This window comes from Lethenteron reissneri, chromosome 26, assembly GCF_015708825.2.
Source record: "Lethenteron reissneri isolate LAM-NWPU_2019-01 chromosome 26, ASM1570882v1, whole genome shotgun sequence".
NCBI classification, from domain to species: Eukaryota; Metazoa; Chordata; class Hyperoartia; order Petromyzontiformes; family Petromyzontidae; genus Lethenteron; species Lethenteron reissneri.
The window spans coordinates 17,303,720-17,326,172 of NC_083804.1; the positions used below are offsets into that span (position 1 = coordinate 17,303,720).

The 22,453-nt window shown below is 47.0% G+C and overlaps 1 protein-coding gene across 14 annotated transcripts in view; it reads left to right on the forward strand.

Annotated features, from left to right (window-relative positions):
• The first annotated feature begins 1,697 nt into the window (after positions 1-1,697).
• The window catches only part of ZMYND8 (zinc finger MYND-type containing 8), a 60,573-nt gene continuing 39,817 nt past the window's right edge, over positions 1,698-22,453 (forward strand). For 4 of the 14 annotated variants that reach the window (XM_061560268.1, XM_061560277.1, XM_061560273.1 and 1 more), the window contains exons 1-2: positions 10,783-10,929; positions 21,992-22,065. In XM_061560268.1, coding sequence (XP_061416252.1) covers positions 10,874-10,929; positions 21,992-22,065 — 130 coding nt within the window. In that variant the 5' untranslated portion in view covers positions 10,783-10,873. Of the gene's footprint in view, positions 1,876-4,301; positions 4,411-5,288; positions 5,533-10,782; positions 10,930-11,021; positions 11,042-11,175; positions 11,449-15,003; positions 15,853-15,873; positions 15,922-17,402; positions 17,422-20,755; positions 21,812-21,991; positions 22,066-22,453 lie in introns of those variants that run through there. The other 10 variants (XM_061560280.1, XM_061560271.1, XM_061560272.1 and 7 more) reach the window with 10 other exon arrangements.

The window sequence follows — 22,453 nt, forward strand, 5'->3', positions numbered from 1 at the left end:
GGACCACTCCAAGGCCGCCGAATCTTTGATGTGCCGTTTGTCCATCGGGTAGCCGCATCAGGTCATGCCGATTCGGTTGATGGTCGACCACTGGCGAAGTGGAAGGTTTAAACCGGGAGGCTCGATGGTAGGGTCCAGTATGAGATGGTTATTAAATTATTAATAATTTTTTGTCTCTAATGAAGAGTTAGTACTGCTCAGACACTAACAGGCTTAGCACAACACATGCAATTATTGAGGACAATTTGTGCCATTGATGGTCGTGCATTTTAAAGCGTATCATAGTACGGCAGGATATTTTGACCAGAAACATTTTATGTCTTCTTATAAGCCCATGATTACAGTACAGTGTTACTCTATCGTACATTGCAATGTGATATATATTGCTGTAGTTTCCTGGAGTTCCCCATAAGGAGTTTAACATTGCAGATAATCTGTTGCCTGTTTTATTTGTCATGTGGAGAACGCGTGACACAAGTACGTTATGACTGAAACAGAATTGACAATGAACGTCAATATACTGCACCCGGACGTGGTATACCGGAACCGTTAAATTCATCCGATTATCTGATCATTTGCGTGGATAAGAGTGACCCAAAAGGTGGTAGCAGGATCACCCTATTGTCTGGGTTTATCCGCAGTGGAAGAAGACAGTGATCTGTGCAGATAAACACGGTTAATGGGATCACGAACAGAAAACACTGACATCGAATTGGATGTAGGGAAATTCTGCGTATGTACTCATAATCTAACTGAGAATGCAACGAAACTGTATTGCACTTTACATATCTGTATAGACTCCAAATACAGGGCTCTATAAACCCAAAGACAATGAAAGTTACAGCTGCAGCTAACACTGTTTTGACTACCGTGTTCTATTGCCATGTGGATGTCGCAACAAAAAGAGAGTAATGGTAAACAGCACTATTTCACACAACCATTTATAGATGATCTGTAATGCACTCTAACCTTGAAATGGACATGCATTCTGTCATGCCTGCCAATTAAACATATAATTGAAACAATGAAAATGCTTGTGCAGATGTTGTTAAGTTGAGGTTTCTCCATCAAAGTGAAAGCAGACCATTGCTTTTCTGGAGCACTGTAGATTATACATATTTCCAGAAATATAATAAGTGGAAATGAAATACCAAATTTCACATGTCATAAAGAGTAGCGATGTTTTATGAGAGTACAGATGTGACGTGATTGTTTTAGTGTTCTATAGTCCGGATGAACAACCGGAATATTTTTTGACAGTGCTGTTCTGGTCCCAGCATTGGTCATAAAGATCAAAGCTACTCGGCACAATTTGTCATGTAAAATAAAATACACGACAGTTATGTGGATCTGGAGTACAACAAATTGTTTTCATTTATCAATATCGAATGTTAATTTGCCAATGAAAACACAGCACGTTAGACATATTAAAGCAGCTTTTTGGCTGCTTATTCAAGTTTTGATATCCACCAAGCTGTTGCATTTGTTAATTTGACTCTCACTGATTCCTGTCATAATTTACTGGGCAACATGTGCTGTACATCCTTGACAGTGGCTTCACGATGCTGTAATACTCCGGATCTATGTCACTATGGCCTCTATGTTAGCCAGTAGCCTCAAAATGTAGTGCGTGCAGGCCCGTGAGCCTTGTTTGAGTCTCTCTAGCTATAGATTCCTTCCGTCCTCCCTCTCTCTCTTTCTCTCCACGCTGCCTCGGAGGCCGGTGCTGGTGGGAGCGCAACGCACGCACACTGCAGGAGGGCTTTCTTGGGCACTCACTCGTCAAGCCGGCGAGCACATACGGTGGCAACCATCTGGAGGATAGCTCTGATCTCTTCCCACGACCATGGTGGTGCGCGTTTTCCTGAGGAGAAGGTAGGAAGATTGCATAGAAGGGGCATTGTGGTCTCTTGGTGAATTCTTGCTGGATGGTTGGTGGTGTGTGACTGCTTGTAGGACGCATGCCAGTGTGAAAGTGTCACATCTGTGACAAAGAGTGCAGAAAGATGGGCTGCCCAAATATTGCGTCTGAAGCATACTTTCTTTCCATGTGGAATGGCGGCGAATTTACATGTGAATGGTGTTTGTTGAAATTGTCTATTATGTTTGTTAACCGGGATTTGTGGTCATACAAATAGCTTTTAATAACTGGTACCTGGAATTAAGGTGCAAAATTAACCACGTTTTGGAAATATGGTCAGCAGAAGTGACTGCAACCCAGTGTTTTTGTTCACATTGCAACTACATTACTGTGTATGTGACTTTCCCCATCAAACATTGCATTGTATGCCCAGTTTAGAATTAAAGAGAGCATTTGCTTGAGAGTATTTGGATTTTTATACTATCAATGGCATACAGAAATTAGGAGAGTGATATTTCTGGTATGTATTGAAGAGTAAAATATGCTTTCGTTATGTGTTTCAATAAATACAGGATGGTGTCTGGAATATAAATAAGGTCATAACATAGCACAACAGTTGCAATGGCGGAGGTTAATATTGGGTAAAGTCACCGGCCTGGTTATGCAGATAAAACGAGGTTTAAGATAATGATGACATTTTCCTATTCATATTCTTTGACATTTTTATAAAAACATGGAAAAATAGTCACCTCGTACAGGAAAATATTCACACCACAGAACCGGATTAGTCTAAATTATGAAGATTTGGTACTGCAATACGCAGCAAAATATTGTTATCAGTATGGTGATAACTGTAACTTTGAATTAGAAAAATATATCCAGAAAATAAATGTTTTAAAACGTAGGGATTATGGATTGTTATTAATTGCAGTGCTGTGGTTGATTTGTTTTGTAAATCGGTTTCAGGTATATTTACATTTTTGGATTTAGGCTTAATTGCAGTAGCATAGAGTGGCCATACTCTTGCTAAAACACACACATAAAGAGTAGGTGCAGGTAAATGTATGTTTTTTTGTAATTGCGGTGTAATACATACAACATTAAGCATATTTATTCTTACAAGTGCAATTACTAACAATTTTTATCTCAAGCCAATTGCAATGTACAAGAGGAAAGACACATTTGGGGGAATCTGTCGTGAAGGTTCACCTCACACAGAACTTCCTGTGAAACAGGAAGGACAATTTAACACATTTCAACGTCGCTGATAACCATTTTCGGATCGACAAAATGCTAAATAAAGAAAGCATAATGTATCGATATTATCACATCAGCTTTTTTAATGCCAATTGCTGCGCCAGAACCTCTAGTCATTTATACAGCTACGGGTCAAAGTTCCAGTGTTCAGTTGACCTTCTATGGCTGTCAGGCCCCCATGGCTGCCTGCATGCTTGGTGACAATGTGGCACTGTGCATCATTGGGGGTTGTGACGGCGCAAAATGGCTGTCCGATGTGCTTGTTGCATGCAGCTTTGACTTGTGCAGGGGGCCACCAGCAAGCGGGTTTGTGCATGAGAGAGCCAGACTGCTCGGCCAGCTGCGACACCCCCTTCTCCTTCTTCTTCTTGAGAGCCAATCAAGTGTGGTCTCTTTTCACGTGATTGCCAGCCAATGCAGTCCTATATAGAGTGTGCAAGGATTGTGTTTTTTTTTGGTGTGATCAGATACTTTCCACCATATTATGCCCTGAGACTGCAGACTTTGTTTCCCAGTCGGTTCTTTTTTTTGCACACAAAAAAAGGTAAGGCAAATTTTTCGTGAGATTGTACTAGATTTTGACATGGGGTTTTTTTTTTGCAAACCATTATTTCATTACATTCGAGAGCGTGTGTGTTTGCCTGAGATGAGCCAAATATATGTATTTTGTAAGAGAAAAATGCTAGCGGTCGTTTGCGTACTGCGGTTATGATAATTGTGCCATCATGATGTTTGGGAAAATTGGTGCCATTTTACATCGACCCTACCCCATGAAGCCCTCCCCTTGCATCTGTTCATCCCGGAGCATCTTTCCATTGTTTCACGTTGACATGGGCCTCATTAAGGGCCGTGACTGAGTGAGCCCTGTGATTGTGCCATCTGCATGCTGTGTGACATGCCCAAGGAAAGGACGGGTGTAACGTGTTCTAAATCATACAGAAGCGCCATCGACAGTCCCTGGCCCCAAACACACGAGGTTTGTGCCACCGCATGCGGGATCAGCCTTAAAGAGCCTCTCTCTCTTCCCAGCTATATAGATTCCGTCCCCTCCACCCGCTCTCTCTCTCTCTCTCTCCTCTCTTCTCCTCGCTCCCTCCTCGGAGGCTGCCTGGAAAAAAAATCCAGACACGCACACTATAAACGAGGGGGCATTGCTCGGGGGGGGGGACGGGGGGCACTTCGCTTGTATCGGCGACGTCGGCGACGCAGGCGAGGGGCACGTGTCCTGTGGTTGGAGGAGATAAGAGCCATCGTCGCAGGATCATGGTGGTGCGAGTTTTCCTAAGGAGAAGGTATGAGTCAAAAGAACCACCACCACCACCGCCTCTTTTATTTGGCGATCATCGATGCGTTTCTTTGGGAACAACAGGGTGGCAAATCTGGGACGCTCTTTTGCAAATATTTTTTTCTCATTGTGCTATTTTGCCCCCATCTATATACATTTTTATACTCTGTAAATGTGTTGTATTTCCGGTGAGAAAAGCAGCCTCAATTTGTTGTTGTGTTATTTTAATGCAAGGACAATTTCAGTGAAAATGACAAGTAATGTGCATTGATATTGTGCAATAGTGTTGGACAGGAAACACGACAAGTACGTGGAGTTTACGAATCTCGAGACGCGTGCTGAAAATGCCAGTGCAGCGATTGATTTTTTTTAAATGACATGATCATTTGTCTTTGCTTCAAAGGGGCCAATGCAGCATTTCCTACGGAAATGTGACTTTTTTTAAAACTCAATACAGTGCTAACGAACCAGGGCATCTACCTGGTAAGCAACAATAATTAAGGTAGCTTATGCTATTTTATAATAAAAAGTGGAAGAGAATTCAAGTAGAATTGAGCATATTCGTGGAGTTATAGGAATTACTCTGCAAAGTGTTTGTGGAATTGGAGGCTGAGACATGGAGGCTGCTGCTGTTTGGGCTGCAGAAAGTCAAGTTGGTTCCTGGATTAATGTTTGTGATTTAAAAAAAAATCTGTTAAGCTTAACACTGTTGTTGAATCCAGTACAAGCATAAATCCTCGACATGATTTATCCAATATTATTGATCTAGTTTAAGAGAAGTAACATGAAGCCTTTAGGAGCTGTTGAGTGGCACACGTGGTTACAAAATGAGCTCAGCTCTATGGAATGCGGGGGCTTGGTTTTAAAAAAAAGAAGAGCTGAGAGAGCAAGTGGCGCATTGTGTATTTCTGGTTAGACGCAGGCCGCAATGGCTCTTTTAAGCAGACGAGCAAATCCACGGTTGAATTAATGTGTCGTGGAACCGGCCAGTCCATTGAACAATTTACGTAAATAGTATCCAATTTCCACCCGCATTTTGTTACCAACCACCTCGAACCAAAAACATTAACAACAATCCAGCAACACTTCAATGAAGTCTTCATTCCCCCACGGGCTCGGTCAACTGTACGTACGTCAATTACGGGACAGCGTTTTTTTGTTTTTTTTATCACAGCAGATTTGCCGTAATGTGGTAGATACGTTTGAGCCCGTATTTATGTAACGTTTTGTTTCGATTTACTTAATTTGACGTCGATTACGTATTTGGACAGTGCTGTATCTTTTAAACATTTGGTAACGATGTACACTTGTTTTAGCAGAATTGCATGCCACTTATTTGGCATATCGTAACGTGTTGGAAACGTGTAAAGACGGGTACATTTACATTCGAGACCTGAATTGTTACTATGTTTGTGTATCCACAGTCGTCTGGTATTGTGTATTGTCTAGGTGTGTTGTTAATGTCATTGTGTGATGTAACGGATTTGAACGCCAGTTTTAACAATGGTGGTGGGCTCAAGAGGCAGAGCGAACGACATGAGATGGTAAGGTTCATATCTTGGTTGGGCCTTGGACCCAGCCCATCATCTCACCCGGGGGTCGATAAAACGAGTACCACTTTTTGGGGGGGGGAGATCACAATGGTGGCTGCCCACAAGTGCGGAATTTCCATCGCTGGCTCGGCTCACTTGAGCAAGGAAATCATTTTGAGTTTAACAGCAAACAGGAGATGTCCACATGCTAGTTATTGATTTATTTCTCAGCTGTAAAATCATAAAGGCCACAGCTGCATTGTGACTTACAACACTTGCACACAAAACACTACGTTGCTGCTGTATTAGACAAACCCTAAATACACCGGCCACATTTCATTGTGTAGATACAGTACATTCAACATGACCGAGAGTATAATTTTCTTCTTTGTTCCATTTGTGTGTAAAGTCCACAGCACCGCAGAATGTGCACGTTGCTGCCCCCCCATCAGTCAAAACTCAGTGCCAACCACCCCACACCCTCTCTGGGGTCACACATGGCATGCACAGGCACACACACAACACCCCCACAACACACCCACACACAACACACAACACACAAACAACACACACAGAGTGCCAACCACCCCACACCCTCTCTGGGGTCACACATGGCATGCACAGGCACACACACAACACACCAACACACAACACACCCACAACACCCACACACAACACACACAGAGTGCCAACCACCCCACACCCTCTCTGGGGTCACACATGGCGTGCACAGACACACACACACAACACACACCCAGTGACACCCACAGTGCCACCAGCCCCACACCCTTTCCTGGGTCACAAATGGCGTGCACAGGCACACACACAACACCAACACACACAACACACCCACACACAACACAAACAACACACACAGAATGCCACCCACCCCACACCCTCTCTGGGGTCACACATTGTGTGCACAGACACACACACAACACACACACAACACACTCACAACACACCCACACACACACACAGTGACACCCAGTGCCACCCACCCCACACCCTCTCTGGGGTCACACATGGCGTGTACAGACACACACAACACACACACCCACACCCTCTCTGGGGTCACACATGGCGTGTACAGACACACACAACACACACACCCACACCCTCTCTGGGGTCACACATGGCGTGTACAGACACACACAACACACACACCCACACACACACAGTGACACCCAGTGACACCCACCCCACACCCTCTCTGGGGTCACACATGGCGTGTACAGACACACACACACCCACAACACACCCACACACACACAACACACACACACAGTGCCACCCACCCCACACCCGCTCTGGGGTCACACATAGCGTGTACAGGCACACACAACACACACCCACACCCTCTCTGGGGTCACACATGGCGTGTACAGGCACACACAACACACACACCCACAACACACACCCTCTCTGGGGTCACACATGGCGTGCACAGACACACACAACACACACCCACAACACACCCACACACACAACACACACCCACAGTGCCACCCACCGCACACCCTCTCTGGGGTCACACATGGCGTGTACAGACACAACACACACCCACAACACACCCACACACAACACACAACACACAAACAACACACACAGAGTGCCAACCACCCCACACCCTCTCTGGGGTCACACATGGCATGCACAGGCACACACACAACACCCCCACAACACACCCACACACAACACACAAACAACACACACAGAGTGCCAACCACCCCACACCCTCTCTGGGGTCACACATGGCATGCACAGGCACACACACAACACACCAACACACAACACACCCACAACACCCACACACAACACACACAGAGTGCCAATCACCCCACACCCTCTCTGGGGTCACACATGGCGTGCACAGACACACACACACACAACACACACACAACACACACCCAGTGACACCCACAGTGCCACCAGCCCCACACCCTTTCTGGGGTCACAAATGGCGTGCACAGGCACACACACAACACCAACACACACAACACACCCACACACAACACAAACAACACACACAGAATGCCACCCACCCCACACCCTCTCTGGGGTCACACATTGTGTGCACAGACACACACACAACACACACACAACACACTCACAACACACCCACACACACACACAGTGACACCCAGTGCCACCCACCCCACACCCTCTCTGGGGTCACACATGGCGTGTACAGACACACACAACACACACACCCACACCCTCTCTGGGGTCACACATGGCGTGTACAGACACACACAACACACACACCCACACCCTCTCTGGGGTCACACATGGCGTGTACAGACACACACAACACACACACCCTCACACACACAGTGACACCCAGTGACACCCACCCCACACCCTCTCTGGGGTCACACATGGCGTGTACAGACACACACACACCCACAACACACCCACACACACACAACACACACACACAGTGCCACCCACCCCACACCCGCTCTGGGGTCACACATGGCGTGTACAGGCACACACAACACACACCCACACCCTCTCTGGGGTCACACATGGCGTGTACAGGCACACACAACACACACACCTACAACACACACCCTCTCTGGGGTCACACATGGCGTGCACAGACACACACAACACACACCCACAACACACCCACACACACACAACACACACCCACAGTGCCACCCACCGCACACCCTCTCTGGGGTCACACATGGCGTGTACAGACACAACACACACCCACAACACACCCACACACAACACACAACACACAAACAACACACACAGAGTGCCAACCACCCCACACTCTCTCTGGGGTCACACATGGCATGCACAGGCACACACACAACACCCCCACAACACACCCACACACAACACACAAACAACACACACAGAGTGCCAACCACCCCACACCCTCTCTGGGGTCACACATGGCATGCACAGGCACACACACAACACACCAACACACAACACACCCACAACACCCACACACAACACACACAGAGTGCCAATCACCCCACACCCTCTCTGGGGTCACACATGGCGTGCACAGACACACACACACACAACACACACACAACACACACCCAGTGACACCCACAGTGCCACCAGCCCCACACCCTTTCTGGGGTCACAAATGGCGTGCACAGGCACACACACAACACCAACACACACAACACACCCACACACAACACAAACAACACACACAGAATGCCACCCACCCCACACCCTCTCTGGGGTCACACATTGTGTGCACAGACACACACACAACACAGACACAACACACTCACAACACACCCACACACACACACAGTGACACCCAGTGCCACCCACCCCACACCCTCTCTGGGGTCACACATGGCGTGTACAGACACACACAACACACACACCCACACCCTCTCTGGGGTCACACATGGCGTGTACAGACACACACAACACACACACCCACACACACACAGTGACACCCAGTGACACCCACCCCACACCCTCTCTGGGGTCACACATGGCGTGTACAGACACACACACACCCACAACACACCCACACACACACAACACACACACACAGTGCCACCCACCCCACACCCTCTCTGGGGTCACACATGGCGTGTACAGACACACACACCACACACACCACACACACCCACAACACACACAGTGACACCCAGTGACACCCACCCCACACCCGCTCTGGGGTCACACATGGCGTGTACAGGCACACACAACACACACCCACACCCTCTCTGGGGTCACACATGGCGTGTACAGGCACACACAACACACACACACCCACAACACACACCCTCTCTGGGGTCACACATGGCGTGCACAGACACACACAACACACACCCACAACACACACCCACAACACACCCACACACACACAACACACACCCACAATGCCACCCACCCCACACCCTCTCTGGGGTCACACATGGCGTGTACAGACACACACAACACACACCCACAGTGCCACCCACCCCACACCCTCTCTAGGGTCACACATGGCGTGTACACACACACACAACACACACCCACAACACACCCCCACAGTGCCACCCACCACGACTTCCGCTGACATTGCAACCCCCGTCTCTCTGAAACAAGCCAGGCAAGGGGCACACACAAAACACCTCGGACACCGCCCCGTGTAGCCTCGAACAGACTTGTTGGGGCGAGTGCTGCGAGCGAGAGCCTATGCAGGCACGGCACACCACGCCCGGGGGCCGCCTTTGTCTCCCCAAATTAATGTTTATGTTCGCACACCGCACCAGGTGCTCATTCGAGGCCGAGTCGACCTAGGGGAGGGCCCATGGCCGCTTCTGATAATCGTCACCGGTGTTGGCCGTGATCGGGGATCGAACTCGGGGTGAGCTGGGGTTCGTAGTGCAGCGCCCTAAGTGCTACACCACCGCTCCACACACGACAACAACAACAACAACACCACCCAACACGAGGATAGAAGTCAACATGGCTGCCAACAGAGTTAAAACTCAGTTGCCTCTTTGCCCAGCTGACAGCAACCCGCTGGCTGCTGCTGGGGGGCGGGGCATCGTCGTCGTCTTCCTCTTCCCAGGGTAGCAACAGCTCGACTCTGCGTACCCATTGGCCAACCGCGTGGTGGCCCATACAGCTCAACGGCCAATGGGAGGCGTCGGCGGGCAGCGGTGGGTGGGTGGGAGGGGGGGGACCCTCACCAAGTTGGGTTAATGAGTGACACGCACGCACGGCCGGGGCTGCCCCCACCCTCCACCCCCCAACCCCACCGCCCCACCCTCACCCCCCCACCCTCACCCCCCACCCTCACCCCCCCACCGCCCCCCCCTACCACCACCCCACCCCCCTCCACCACCAACCCACTGCAGATGTCTGGAACCTTCCACCATCTTTGTTTCTTCTCCACCACCACCACAACCTCCTCCTCCCCCCCTCCCGCCCCAACAAGGTTAGAGGCTGCTAATGGCTGAGGCACTAGTGGAGCAGAGCTTTGGCTCTCAGTTGGCTCCACGACAGAGGTATGGCTGTTGTCGCCGTCTCTCACGGGTTCACAAGCGATGCCGCGTAGAGGCGACGGGGAGCAGCAGCAGCAGCAGTGCGTCGTCATCGTCCTGGAGCAGTTGTCATGATGTAAAGGGGACAGTGTTTGCAGTGGGCCATACCACGATGTGTATGCAGTGCTGTTAAATACTAAGGGGGTGGTGAGGTTACAATGGGTACATTTTTTTTGGTTTAACTGGTGATGAGTTTTGTGGCTGTCTCTGTGTTTTTTTGTAATTGCAGTACATAAGATACAAATGTCTGGTGATGCTTTGCTGTGATGTTAAAGTGAATTTAAGTTCTGTAGTGTTTTATGTATATTGTATTTATTTTTTGTTTTGTGAAGTGTGCTTGGGTCTGTAAATGGTCACCTTGTGATGTGAGCTGCTCTTAGGTACAGGCTGCTGCTGCTGCCTGTGATGATGATGATGCAGCCTGGCAGCCATGTTCTCGACTGGGTCGTGCTCTCAGCCAGGACGTACTCAGCAGCACGACACGTCAGCAGCAGCAGCACAACACACATCAACAGGAGCACAACACATCAACAGGAGCACAACACATCAACAGGAGCACAACACATCAACAGGAGCACAACACATCAACAGGAGCACGACACACCAACAGGAGCACCACACACCAACAGGAGCACAACACACACCAACAGGAGCACAACACACACCAACAGGAGCACAACACACACCAACAGGAGCACAACACACACCAACAGGAGCACAACACATCAACAGGAGCACAACACACACCAACAGGAGCACAACACACACCAACAGGAGCACAACACACCAACAGGAGCACAACACACACCAACAGGAGCACAACACACACCAACAGGAGCACAACACATCAACAGGAGCACAACACACCAACAGGAGCACAACACACACCAACAGGAGCACAACACACACCAACAGGAGCACAACACACACCAACAGGAGCACAACACACACCAACAGGAGCACAACACACACCAACAGGAGCACAACACACACCAACAGGAGCACAACACACCAACAGGAGCACAACACACACCAACAGGAGCACAACACACATCAACAGGAGCACAACACACCAACAGGAGCACAACACACACCAACAGGAGCATAACACACATCAGCAGCAGTACACAGCAGTACAACACATAGTAGCAGCACAACAGACAGTAGCAGCACAACACAGTAGCAGCACAACAGACAGTAGCAGCACAGCAGCACAACACACATCAACAGCAGCACAACACACATCAGCAGCACAACACACAGCAACAGGAGCACAACACACATCAGCAGCACAATACACATCAACAGGAGCACAACACACCAATAGGAGCACGACACACAGCAACACAACACACATCAGCAGCACAATACACATCAACAGGAGCACAACACATCAACAGGAGCACGACACACAGCAACACAACACACATCAGGAGCACAATAGACATCAACAGGAGCACAATACACATCAACAGGAGCACAATACACATCAACAGGAGCACAATACACATCAACAGGAGCACAATACACATCAACAGGAGCACAATACACATCAACAGGAGCACAACACACAGTAGCAGCAGCACAACACACAGCAGGAGCACAACACAAAAGCACAACACAGTAGAAGCACAACACAGTAGCATCAGCAGCACAACACACAGTAGCAGCAGCACAACACACAGCAACATGACACATCAGCAGCAGTACAACACTTCGAAGCAGCACAACACACATCAGCAGCAGAACATACATCAGCAATACAGCAGCAATACAGCAAACATAGCAGCAGCACAACACGCAGGAGCAGCACAACACACATCATCAATAGCAGCACACACAGCACAACACGCAGCAGAACACAGCAGCAGTAGTACAACACTTAGCAGCAACGCAGCACACATCAGCAGCACAACACAGCAGCACAACACAGCAGCACAAAACACATCAACACACATCAGCACTAACACACATCAGCAGCAATATAACGCATCAGCAGCACAAACACATCAGCAGCACAACACACATCAACAGGAGTAGAACGCACATCAGCAGCACAATACACATCAACAGGAGCACAACACACATCAGCAGCACACAACAGCAGCACACAACAGCAGCACACATCAGCAGCACACATCAGCAGCACACAGAAGCAGCACACAGCAGCACAAGACACAGTAGAAGCACAACACATGCCAACAGGAGCACAACACACATCAGCAGCACACATAAACAGCAGCAGCACAGCAGCATACACATTAACAGCAGCAGCACAACACACAGCAGCAGCAGCACAACACACAGTAGCAGCAGCACAACACACAGCAGCTGCACAACACACAGCAGCTGCACAACACACAGTAGCAGCACAACACACAGCAGGAGCACAACACAAAAGCACAACACAAGCACAACACACAGTAGCAGCAGCACAACACACAGTAGCAGCAGCACAACACACAGCAGCACAACACAGTAGCAGCAGCACAACACACAGCAAACACACAAACACAGAAGCACAACACAGCAGCAGCACAATACGCATCAGCAGTAGCACCACACAGCGGTACAACACATGTCAGCAGCAGCACCACAGAGCAGCATACAACACAGCAGCACAACACATGTAAGCAGCACAACACATGTAAGCAGCACACACAGCAGCAGTATACTACTCAGCAGCAGCACAACAGCACAATACAGCACAACTCAGCAGCAGCAGAACATACATCATTAATACAGCAGCAATACAGCAAACATAGCAGTAGCACTACACACGTAAGCAGCAGCACAGCACAACACATGTCAGCAGCACAGCGCACAACACAGCAGCAGCACAACACAGCAGCAACACGACACATCAGCAGCAGTACAACACTTCGAAACAGCACAACACACAGCAGCACACAGCAGCACACAGCAGCAGTATACTACTCAGCAGCTGCACAACAGCAGCACAACACGCAGGAGCAGCACAACACATCAGCAATAGCAGCACAAACAGCATAACACGCATCAGAACACAAGCAGCAGCAGTATAACACCAAGCAGTAACGCAGCACACATCAGCAGCACAACACAGCATCACAAAACACATCAACACACAGCAGCACAACACACAGCAGCACAACATATCGCAGTACAACACGCTTCAACAGCACAGCAGCAATATAACACATAAGCATCACAAGAAACAGCAGCAAAACACTTCAGCAGCACAACACACATTAGCAGTAGCACAACACATCAGCAGCAGCACAACACGCAACAGCACCACAACGACACGCAGCAGCACCACGACGCATCAGCAGTACAACACACACCAGCAAAACGCATCAACAGCACAACACACCAGCAGCACAGCACAAACACATCAGCAGCAACATGACGCAGCAGCAGCACACATCAACAGCAGCAGTACAACACACAGCACAACACACAGCAGCAGCAAAACACATGAACCCAACACAGCACACCAGCCACAACACACAGCAGCAGCAGAAAACACATTGGAAGCCCAACACTCAGCAGCAGCACAACACTCAGCAGCACCCACACACACTCCAACGCAGCAGGCACAACCACCAGCATCAGCAGCAGTACAACACACACCAGCAACAAAAACACACAGCAGCCCAATACACATGGGCAGGACAACTCACAGCAGCAGCACAACTCACAGCAGCAGCACAACTCAGTAGCAGCCCAATACACAGGAGCAGCACAACACGCAGCACAATACAGCACAACACTCGGCAGCAGCAGCACAACACGCAGCCTCAACACAGCAGCACAACACTCAGCAGCACCACAACACGCAGCAGTACAACACGCATCAACAGCAGCACAACACAGCCTCAACACAGCAGCGCAGCAGCAGCAGCACAACACAGCCTCAACACAGCAGTACAACACGCATCAACAGCAGCACAACACAGCCTCAACACAGCAGCACAACACGCAGCAGCAGCAGAACATATATCAGCACCACAACACGCAGCAGCACAACACGCAGCAGTACAACACATCAACAGCAGCACAACACACATCAGCAGCAGCACAACACACATCAGCAGCAGCACAACACACATCAACAGCAGCACAACACACATCAGCAGCAGCACAACACACATCAACAGCAGCACAACACACATCAGCAGTAACACAACACGCAGCAGCACAACACATCCTCACAACACAGTAGCACAACATGCATCAGCAGTAGCACAACACAAATCAGCAGCGCATGCCATCAGTCAGCCTTCTGTAGTCTATTTAATACTTGCCTGCAATGCAGTCCATTACAGTACTGCATTGGCATGTTATGGTCCAGTCTAATGCTGAACATGGAACACACATCAGAGAGTATACTAGCAGCATTAAACTAGTTTGTACTGTTACATACACCGTATTAGTGTGCAATTTGAGGGCCGCATTTTAATGTGGAACTTAAATGCCTTGTTGGATTGTCAAATGTGGCACCTTTGGGTGTGCAGGCATGTGCACTCGGTGTGCATATTTCTGCTGTGAACCGTCACTACTCGCCTGCCCTGATTCAGTTGAAGGGTAATTACTGTACAGTGCTTGGCCGAAATGACATAATTTGCAATGTGGCTTTAGTAGCAAAAGCCGTCTTGTGGAATACTTAGCTGTATTATTGCCCCGCAGTGTGTTAGTTAAACAGTCATGTAGCTGGACCACATTTCACCACTTATTTGACTCCCATGTGTAGGAATCCACACTGCCTCAACGTTAGGTCAGGTGCTGCTGTGCTTTTGTTTCTTCTGGCAGAGGGATGGGCGTTGGCCACATGTGCTCACCAGGGTGGTGGTGAATCAGTGATGCAGCACAGTGCAGTGAACCCTCAGGCTTATTATACAGCAGGTGATAACAGGAGGCCCAAGGGCTTACTCCACACACACACGCCGTGGCTGCAATGCAGATGGTGCATTGGTGAGTAAAGTGGCCTTGTTTGGAAGGGCAACTATTTCCTGTGCTCCTTAAGTACAGGAAATTGCCCCGTTGCATTCTGAGAGTTAATGCTGCTGGAGAGTTTGTTAATGTACGTTTTATTCATTTATGTGCCAATATTTTGGTACTATGTATTCTGTATTTTAGACCAAAATAACACTCGTGGATTTCCTAAGTCTATATGATGCTTGGTCTGCATTCTGTACTATGGGACTGGACCCACCATTTATTTAGAACTGCTTTTTATCTTTAGTGTGTTATCCTTCCCCCGAACCTCCGATTATCACGGTTGACTACGTACGGTGCAAAATACGTTAAACATACAGTTTGTAATTGACGTATGATTTGTTTATTTTTGGTATAGGATGGGTTATTGGTCCATGTGTGTTCACCAGAGTGGGGATTGTTGTACACAGCATGGGCAAGTGAATCCCATGGTTGCTCTTTATTCAGCTGGTGATAGCAGGAGGCCTAGGGGCTTTAACTATTCCACACACGGTGCTGTATTGATGGCTGAGTGGCGCGATTGGAAAGGAAATCAACTATCTTGTGCTGCTTCGGGGAAGTGAATGTTTCACTTGCCTTCTGAGAATTAATCTTGTGCAACCTCGTTCGAATGTGTTCTCTGCACTGATTGTGGTTGACAACTGTGTATAATTAGTCTGGACGACATATTTGAGATGGGTTTCCGGAGGAACTACAGTAGTATGTTCTAACTCCTGTTTTATTAAACATTTCCCACTCCAGGTGACTGAAGTATAATACTTTCGTCCGCGATCTTTGTCCATATTTTGTTAAATTTCAGGAGACAACCCCAGCGGTAATGTGTTACGGTTTTAATTCTGTCCTGTATTTTAAAAGCGCGATGCCGTACTCCGTCTGTACTGGGTTTGTACTGCGGATAGTTATCAGAGAGAAACGTCATTGGATCCACAAGGCATAGAGTAACATTGCGGTATTGTACTCTGTGTATGATTTGTGTCGACTCGTGTAAACATGCAGAGCGCCACAGCGTGTAAAGGTGACGGCAATGTAAACAGCAACGTTTATGATGCGCCGATGTTTACAGGGGTTCCAGTGGTGGGGTCCAAGTACTGTATGTTCAATATGCGTCTTTTAGGCCTTGGTTCAGGCACTGCGAGGCATATATCTAGAACGGTTCAGTACATGTACTGAAGTAGATTTTTGGGACACGTGTTATTGTAATGTTTCGGGTAATGGCCTTTGTCAGTTGACCTTACCGAGTAGAATAGCAATCACGTGTGCACGTGTGCAGTATTGAATACCACTGATTTGTAGCACACCTTTGTTTTTTCACAGCTCTTTGTCAATCCACTCCTGGATGAAGGCTACCCCACATACAGGGGTCATGGAGGTTGTTTGAACATTCTTCTTCACCACGCTGATCAGTGCGGTTTGGTGAACGGGGGCTTCAGATGTCACGTGCCACTGATGTTAGCCGTGGCAGGGAATCGATCACAGGTTGCTGGCTTTGCGGTGCACTCCATGAGCCACTCTGCCACAGCTCCTTTATACCTTGAATACAATGCTATACATTTATAGGGTAATTGACACGGCCCAATACACAATCCACTGATACTACCTTCACTAAAGGGACAAAAGCATTTCCAACAGGGGTACGATACTGTCAACACCTGCACCTGATGTTGTTAGACATGATTCATACTTACTCTACAGTCCTGATGTACTGTATAAGAACTGTACTGTGTGGGTTGAACTGATGACTTTGTGCAGTGTGCAGCACACGCATACGTCCAGCTAATTGGCAATGTCGATTGGCGCTTAAATGATTGACAGTACAGTCTTGTATCGTGTACAAACAAGTTAATTTTACCGTGGAAAGTGGTAAAACGCCGTTGAGTAGGTCATTCTCTTTTGAAGTTTCGTGCAGTATGTGCTCAGAAGAGTCAATTAGTCCCTTGTCCTGCTCACACGAGCTTTGTGGTGGAGTTTGTTGGTGAACTTGGCCAGGAGTGGAAATGTTACATTTCCATATTTGAGGCCAGTGCATTCAAACGAAATAACCACTGAATTTTCCACAGACAGTTGCTTGACTTCCGTTCAATTCTCATGCATTTTAAACACGGGGACGATTTGGCCCCGCAACAAACTCACCCTGACTGTGCCCAACCTTGGAATCTCACAGTAACGTTGAGCCTGGTATGTATAGCTAGTAAATCTCATGCTTACAGGACAGCCTTACCCACTGGGTCTGTAAGGGACAACAGAAGTGAGCTACGCGACTTGTGCCATGCCCGTACCATGACAGGTAGCCCCCAAATGGGTGCATCAAATAGCCAAGACATGGAATAAATGCCACTATTGTCTTACCACCATCTCCTTTTAACGCATTGTATTGCCTACGGCAGAGACTACAGTGCTATTTATTGAGCTTAAATATTGCCCGTTTCATGTGGTTGAACGTTCCTTTTTTTTACTTTTTGTTTATGATGTTGGGGAAAACGTGACCACGTTTCCATTACCAAAAATAGGAATGCAAATTGCGAGGGCAGTGCATTTCGGTCGTTTTGTCAAGATGTGAATGAATGTGGCCCATAGAGTCGAAGCTCTAACCCAGGTACCATTTTATGTTAATCGTGAAATTAGTAAATACAGTGCGATGAACAGATTGTACGCTGGTTTTTCTGTGCAGTACTTAATTTCTGTACTGTGCGTACGACTGTGTATGGAAATGGATGGTGCGTTTGAGGCCTGATTCTTACCTATTACAATGCATAGTTACAAAAACTGTATTGGGTAGCGCATGCAGCAAAATCTTAACACATCCTCGCCCCAAGCTGTGGTCCTGAAACACTTCACTAATTTGTGATGAAATGCCATTTAAGGTTTAGACTTTGGAGGGTCACTTAAATGTGACGGATGTTTCGCTGAAATGTTCATGCTCGTATTCTCCATTGTGTATGCAAGTATTTTTAGTTTCAAGATCAGTACTGTACTTTGTATTATTGCAAGTGACGGGGAATGGGTACTTTTAGGTAATTACCGACATCGTTAAGTCGCCTTTGCATTTGAATTGAGGGCCACATTTTCATTAATTAATTGGGCACATATCCACTTGTGTATGTTGAACGTCTTTCGTAGCCGTACGTAGCCAACCATGATCATAGGACAGACAACAAACTAAACACGAAAAGCAGAATTCCCAATTTAGTTTTAAAAGTGCATAGCTCCAGTGGCTTCGTAAATATAGATATCAGAATGGAATTGTTTATTGTTTATCCAGATAGTCTCTCTTCATTTATGGGCAGAGAAGTTACAAACCTTTCTGCACGGCATTTTGAATCGCGTTTTTTTACACGTTGAAAGGTTTAAAGCTGTGATCTTGAAAGGGAAGTAATCCGGGGTTATATATCCTACTGAACACTACTTTGCGTTACTTTCATTCCACAGAAATTGTGCAGACCGGCCATACATCCGGGCTGGATATACAGATACCAGGGTTTAACTCCAGTCGTCAGACAAGTGGGCCACCACCAATACGAAGAGATTGTGATTTGAAGTCTTGGCCATTGTACAACTGTGCAATGTTTCCTTTAGGGGATTGGTTGAACGAGTAGAGTACTTTTCAGAACACGTATTGCCGCCCCCCCCCCCCTTCGTGAGCGTCTTGGCATGAACGCAGAACGGATGTTGTCTTCAGTACAGTACAGTAGATTGACCTTCAGTTTCACAAGAGGAATGTGGAATTTTAGCTTATATGCAGGGGCAACGGCATATTCTGCTGTTTTAGTCTTTTTGGTTCCAGGTTCTGCTATTGGCTTGTTTTTAGTTTGAACAGGGACATTAGATGACACGTGTTTGTACAATAACCATGCTGTATGGAATTGTATGCACTTCTTAGACATGGGCACCCTGGCATTGTACTGCAGTATCTTAAAAAAATCAGTTATGGTTCCCATTTATGTTGATTTAAATTACAACCTGTAGAAGAAAACCAAGAAGTATCGTACGAGTGTTTTATACAACCAAGAACTGAACTGACAATAATGCACAGCCATAATCCAGGTTTTTTGGATTAGATCGCGTAGATATATACAAGTGTCGTTAAACCCGCCACCTCCCGACAGCCAATTTGTAAGGTTTGTCACCTAAACAGAACGTGCCAATTCGTTACTAGTACAGCACACCACTGTGTTGGAGAGCAAAGCCACAACATGTACAATCTGAGTACGACGTTTCGCCAGTAATTACAACTAGCTTCCTCAGGCTGCAGAAGTTGTCTAGAGGGCAGTCCGCACACAGGCTGTCGCCTAATGAAGCTAGATCTGGCTGTATTATGGATGATATTGGTCGCGAAAGCCTACGTGTTAATAATGCACAGGTAAAAAATGTGACTTGAAATTTCCGACCCGACTCACCGAAGGCAAGATATTATTGTCTGCGATACTGTGCAAGTTGTTTGATCTTGCAGAAGTACTTTGAGCACGATTAATTTTAACTGTTAAACCTACTCTTGAGAAGTGGTACCTCAGTTCCAAGAAATGTTTGCCATATGAGTGAGCTCATTTTGGTTTCGGTGAGCTCACAAAGAAAACTACCTGAAGTGTTTGTAGGCCAGATGCAGTAGTTGTCTAGAGGGCAGTCCGCACACAATACTGAACTGTAGTAGGTGAACCTATGAAACACAAGTGAGGTTGACGATGGTGTACTATAATATGCGGTAAAGGCTTCTTATGCCGATATTCAATTTGCCAACAAACATTGATGCACATTGCTGAGAGGTGCCATCTTGAAGCACGTGCAATGCTATGATAAAATATTTAACTTATAAGTGCGTGAACAAATAATGCATATCAAGATTTGAGATTTACAGGTATTATGTTTCATGTCATTTTATGTGCACTCACTGGTACAAGGAATATAGCAGGACAATAACTGATGAGGTTCTGTGGAATAAATAATTATATTATAGTAAATTTTTAACTCCGCTGCTGGATAAAGGCCTTACCACATCTTGTAAGTCACCACGATGGTTAGTATTGACTGTTGAAGGGATAACGTAGGACCGGTTAAGATATTACTTGCCACTGATTTAAGCCATGAACAGGAATACAACTCGGGTCGTCGGGTTTTTGGCAGTGTTGTGCACTAACCACTGCACCAATGTTCCCACCCTTATAATCGAAGGTAATATACGTGCCTTGCAAACATGCTGACTGCTGAGAACAATAGTCTACAGAAACCTCACACAGGAGCAACATTACTCAATGGTTTAAATATCTACATCACAACAGCATTTTATAATAATAGCAGCCTTTTATAGGTTAGATACAAGACAGCCCAGGATAATTTATTTGATTTGATGTACCGTATTATTATGTTTCAAAACTGTAATTGTAAAGAATTTTCTGCATATGTAATGCAGTTCTAAATTACACTTGGCAATGTTACATGACTACAAATACGGCACCGAAATGTAAACATGTGCGGTCTTGCACAATATATCACGTGGTCGTCTTTGAGCATTATAAGTTTGGGTTGATTTTTTTTGCGTACAATTCTTAGAGCCATTGTCATGTAAGCAAGGTTTTGTAAAGTCGGCAAACTTAGAGCATGTCGTTTTTTTTGTACTTGCCAGTGCAGGGAATTTTAGTTTAAGTGTCTTATTTTGATTCGTTTTTCTTTTGGAAGACTGCAGGTGTCGTGGTTGATAAGACGGAGCATTTAAACTGGCCAGCCTGTTTTGACAGAAGAAGCTAAGCATGTCTGGGAGGCTTTATAAAGAATTGGTTCAAATTGGCGCCAGCATGGCTTACCCTGGCAGAGAAGCAGGGCGTTAACGATAGCCGCTGCACTGTACAGCACCCTATACAGGCCCTTACGACAGCTGGTATGCATGCTAAACACCCCAAAGCTAATATCTGCATTAATGCAAAGTTGCGTTCACAAAACGACTGTTCCCACGGACACAACGATGGGAGAGTGATGCTGTTTGCAGATGCTAACCCTTTTTCTGCCTTCCCCCCCCTCCCCCAACCCGTTGTATGTGTGTGTGTTTTTTCCACGATAGCTTAACAAAGGAACCCCTTAACAGAACGGATGGTGAGCTGGCTGGGAAAATGGAGATGAATACAAGGCTGAGAGGTAAGCCGAAAGCCATAGCGAAACCATAATGAATGTGGTAAGCACCAGTGGACAGATTAAAAATGCTGCACTGTATACCATATTATGGCACCACGTTTAAAATAGTAGCAGTGTTTTTACTTTAACAGTGCGTTATTTGCAGCTTTTTTTTGTACAGGTAGTTTGCACATAGGGGTTCACATTTGCGCACAACAGAGCCGGCTGTCATCTCCGTCATTCAGATTGTAACAAGTCTAATCCTGTGTTTTTTTGGAGGCTGGCAAGATCAACAACAGACAGTCAAATACGCGTTATCACAAATGACACACTGTGAAGGGAGCAGCTAAAATGGCCGACGTAAATGCAGCCTAGTCCCACAGGCGAGGGGAGAAGCGCTGTGTGCCAAGCA